The 4,835-nt window shown below is 42.3% G+C and overlaps 1 protein-coding gene across 1 annotated transcript; it reads right to left on the bottom strand.

Annotated features, from left to right (window-relative positions):
- Nucleotides 1-594: 594 nt before the first annotated feature.
- On the bottom strand, nucleotides 595-1,741 carry LOC102756857 (UDP-glucuronosyltransferase 1-9-like). The gene has a single exon (XM_015561882.1). The coding sequence runs from the start codon at nucleotides 1,678-1,680 to the stop codon at nucleotides 610-612; it is 1,071 nt and encodes a 356-aa protein (XP_015417368.1). The 5' UTR covers nucleotides 1,681-1,741; the 3' UTR covers nucleotides 595-609.
- Nucleotides 1,742-4,835: the final 3,094 nt, after the last annotated feature.

Here is a 4,835-nt window from a genome sequence, read left to right as displayed (position 1 = left end):
ACCACCAAACCAGTATTATATGGCTTTAAGAAGAGGAAGAAGAAGAAAAAGGTAAAGATACAAATTATGAACAACAAATACGCATCTATCTACAAGTGAATCTAAGAATCAAGTGAATAAATAATCTGGTGATCATAATAGAATCAAGGACATAGAAAGGGAATGGACTGACTATTCTTGGGGGGGAAGGGGTGTGGGAGATGCGGGAAGAGACTGGACAAAAATCCTGCATCTATGGGTGAGGACAGTGGGTGGGGAGTGAGGGCAGAGCGTGGGGTGGGAACTGGGTAGAGGGGAATTATGGGGGGCGGGGAAGAGGAACAAATGTAATAATCTGAACAATAAAGATTTAATTAAAAAAAACAGAGGTTTTATTTCTTATTGTTTTTCAGTATTTTTGTATACAATTTCTTCAATTGTATACAAATAAGTGTCAAAGGGGACAACTCTATAAAACTTGCTAACACAGAATTAAATGAATTGACACAAAATGATTCATTAAACTGGGAAGGAATTCCAAATGCAACTAATGTAAACTACACATCATGGTTCAGTAAGTCATGTTTGTTTTCTTTCCTGTCCAAGCCACACTATTCTGAGCATGGAAAACTAGAGGTAACTCACCTGTGACAATGGCTTTCCCGGGTGGCAGTTGATGCCCCCAATGAAGATCATGTTGGGCATCACAGGTCTTGGATAGTCCAAAACAAAGTCAGTTCGTAACAACCAAATGGATGGTTGGCTGACCAGGTCGTATGCTGTGACAGTTGTCTGGAGAATCTCAGAGGCAACTTCTAAACCAGTTTTGAGGAAATAGCCACAAAGTAAATGTTCCTCTAGGTGGAAGATGAGATTCCGCACTTTCTCCTTGAAGGTCATGGCATCAGAGAACCCTAAGAGAAACCTCGGAACATAAGAAAGAGGGCTGGGGCACTGTGCACCTTCTTCAAGATAGTGGCAAAATAATCCTCTGGTGAAGACCACAGATGGGAGTGAAAAATATTTGGCTACAATAAAGCCACACATGTCAAAAGGGTCTAGAAACACCGCATCAAAAGAACTATCTTCTATGTATTTTACTAATTTTTTGTCATTAAACAAATTCCTACAATTTGAAAAAAAGTATTTAAAAACATTATTTGATGGATTCATTATCAGAGCAAATACACTTTGATCCCGAGTTTTCCACTGAGAGTCAGCAAAAATCCGGAACTGATCATTCAGATCCTCCAGAGTGTAAGACGTGGAATAAGTCTTTACAGTATAATTGGATGATTGTCCCACACGCAAACTTGCCTCTGGCCTGACCACGACCACCTCATGCCCTCTGTGGCTGAGTTTCTCCACAACGGACCGCATGGTAAACCAGTGGCTCCCATCCATGGGGATGACCAGCAGCTTGCCTGCCTGGGCAAAGCCAGGTGCCAGCAGGAAACACACACATAGAGGAAGGAGGCCAGTCAACACCGCAGGAGCCATTGGGTAGCGGCAGCCTGGAGCAGCCCAGCTGTCAAGCTTGTGTGATACAGTCGACGGAAGAAGTACAGGCACAAAACCTGCCCCAAGAGTAGTCTGAGAACAAAATCCAATATTTCCTTTGGGACAAATTCCAAAAATGCAAGCTTTATTGAAACTTACTTTCCTTTTGACCTTTGTGAGTACACAGGGTCCAAAAATCATTGCTTAATAGTTCCCTTTGTAAACCAGCATTGAAGTCATGGCACTATCTTTGCCCAGGTAATGATCAAAGCTATTTTTTTGTTGTTGCTGCTGTTGTTAATCTTCACCCAAGAATATTTGTTTCCATTCATTTTTAGAGAGTGGAAGGGAGGGGGAGAGACAGAGGGAAACATGGATGTGAAAGAGACACACCGATTGGTTGCCTCTCGCACCCACCCCAAGGGGTAGGGATGCGCCTGCCAACAAGGTACATACCCTTGACTGGAACTGAACCCTGGACCCTTCAGTCTGTGAGCCAAACCTCTAACCGTTGAGAAAACTATTCTTATCAGGAAAATATATCATTCAATATTTTCTTATGAGTAAATCACTGGCAATGACTGGTTTTGGGTTTTCTGTTTGTTTTTTGTTCTGATATTTGAACAGCAAGGATGAATTTCAAAATAATTCTGCAGAATAAACTAAGCCAGACAGAAGAGTCCATGTTGTGTAATTTCACTATTGTATTTCTTTCCCCCGTTCTCTCTCTCATACTCTCTCTCTCTCTCTTTAAATGCTAATCACAATCCCTCTCAATAAATTTGATAATCCACTAATAACACATGACCTTCAGTTTAAAACGTTCTTGTTTATAGCATTTGGGTACAGATTGCATAACAAATAGATTAAGTAACAGCATAGATACGGAAACAAAAATGCCAATAAAATTGCAAGTTTTTCAGGCCAGGTTCATGGTTTTTTACCTTTGCCAACCACTTGGGTCAAAAATCCTAATTTTTGTAAAAGTAATCATGAACCTCAAAAGAGTTGGCCCCAAATTATTACTGCTTGCAGGAGTGGGGCCCACAGGCATCTGGGGGTCACTGTAGATGTGGTGTGCTTCTCTTTAATGCAGGAGGCCCTATGACTAAAGTTTTAGTGAAAAACATTTTTAGAAGGCTATTTAAAATTAAGTACACTTTTGTACCCATCCATTGCCTGGATCTCCTCTCCTGTCAACATGGCCATTCTTTCTTTAAAAAAAAAATTTTTTTTTTAATTGATTTCAGAGAGGAAGGGAGAGGGAGAGAGAGATAGAAACATCAACGATGAGAGAGAATCATTGATCGGCTGCCTCCTGCACACCCCCCACTATGGATTGAGCCCGCAACCCGGGCACGTGCCCTTGACCGGAATTGAACCCGGGACCCTTCAGTCAACAGATCAATGCTCTATCCACTGAGCCAAACTGGCAAGGGCCACATGGCCATTCTTTAGCCCACCTCTGAAGTAAGCTATTTTATCTGTAGACATCCCAGACTTGGGGGAAGCTCTTCTTTATAATAACAATTCAAAAACTGTCCCCTCCCCCCATCCTAATTTATTTGTTCTGGCCATACAAATTACATTCTAGTAGTATTCCAATTTTACCTCACTAGCTTCTAAGAGTTAATATATCCAAAACACCACTTTTGAGTTCCCTACCAGAGCTTTCTTCCTCTCCCAGTTTGGCTCAGTAAATGCTATTTTCATCTACCTGGTGTTTTAAGTAAAATAATGTACAAGGCATCACTCTCCCACAGCCCCTCCACTCAAGCTGTGTCAGTTGGGGTTCAATCAGAGAAGCAGAACCACCAACACTACCAATAGTCAGGGATTTGTCATAGGGATTTGACTCATGTGGGAGCTGGTTGAATGTATCTCTGTAAATAGTCTTTGCTTCTGATGCTAGAGTTTAAGGACACCAGGGTGGGTCTTCTGGAAGGAATCAATAAGCTTGGACCCCCAGGAATGAACTTGGATCTACAAGAAGGGACTAGAACAGGGGTGGGCAAACTTTTTGACTCGAGGGCCACAATGGGTTCTTAAACTGGACCGGAGGACCGGAACAAAAGCATGGATGGAGTGTTTGTGTGAACTAATATAAATTCAAAGTAAACATCATTACATAAAAGGGTATGGTCTTTTATTTCAATAGTTTTATTCATTTCAAACGGGCCAGATCCGGCCCGCGGGCCATAGTTTGCCCATGGCTGGACTAGAATCTTGAAGTGTTCTTACTACCTCCAACCTTGATGATGTGGGGGTCCAGCAGGACAAGCTGGTGCTCTTCCTCACCGAGCTAAACACACACCTAGCCCAGGTGTGGGAGAAGCTGAAGGAGGAGCCAGGGCAAGGAAGGGCAGGTGCAGGTCCAATTGCTGCTTCATGCCAATGAGGTGAGTCTGCAGAGAGGTGACAACATGTATGAGCTACAGAAGTGCCTGTCCCACACTTCTGCAATGTAAGAAAACAAAAATTGCCCCTGCAATTTCAGGTAAAAATGTCTCTGTGACTAACCCTAATCAGAAATAGGAAGGGAATTCTGGGAAACAAAATTCAGCTTAGCCCAGTTGATACATTACAAAGCCACCACATGACCAAGTCTCATCCTACCTCCAAAGTAGATCTTACATCTACCCCGCTATCTAGTGCCTGGACATCATTCCACCATCGTCTCTTACTTGAACTCCAAGAACTGCCTCATAAATTAGTTTTTCTGCTTTCCTTTTTGCCTTTCAGACAGGAGTCAGCGGGGTTTGTTCAAACATCAATCACTATGCTATCTTTTGCGTAACACCATCGAATGGCTTCCCACTGCAATTAGAAAACATCCTCGCCTTGGCCAAATGGTGGGTGAGTCCACCTCTTTAACCAGTTGCCATTTGCTTTCTCCACTTATTCAAGGCCTCCTTTCTACGTCTGGAACAGGACAGTTTCCCACCTCAGGACCTATGTATTTGCTGTTCTCTCAGCCTGGAGGGGTCTTTCCTGAGCTCTTCCTGTGCCTCCTCATTGGGAAGTTCTCCTTTATGACGTCTGCTCTGAGGCCAATATCAGAAACAGCCCCCATCCTTGCCATTTACTGTCACATTCCTCTGTTATTTCCCTCAAGTTACTTATCACTACAGCTATCATGTAGCTTTTTCTTAGTTTCCTTCACTATAAAGTGAGCTCTCTGAATTTAGGGGCCTATATCAGTCAGATTAATATTAAATCTCAAACTTCTAGCCCTGTGCCTGCCTCTTAGTAGATGCTCATTAAAGAAATAAAGATGTTTACTAAATATTTATTAAAGAATGGATGAACGAATAAATGAATGAATGAAAACATAAAAAAGCAACTCATTATGGCTC

Source organism: Myotis davidii, unplaced genomic scaffold (assembly GCF_000327345.1).
Source record: "Myotis davidii unplaced genomic scaffold, ASM32734v1 scaffold370, whole genome shotgun sequence".
Classification (NCBI taxonomy): Eukaryota; Metazoa; Chordata; class Mammalia; order Chiroptera; family Vespertilionidae; genus Myotis; species Myotis davidii.
The sequence above is the reverse complement of the archived record's forward strand: the minus strand, read 5'-3'. Positions and strand labels throughout refer to the sequence as shown.

Excerpts from the sequence above, each read along its gene's own strand:
- LOC102756857 (XM_015561882.1), bottom strand. The coding sequence starts at position 1,680 with ATGATTTTTGGACCCTGTGTACTCACAAAGGTCAAAAGGAAAGTAAGT.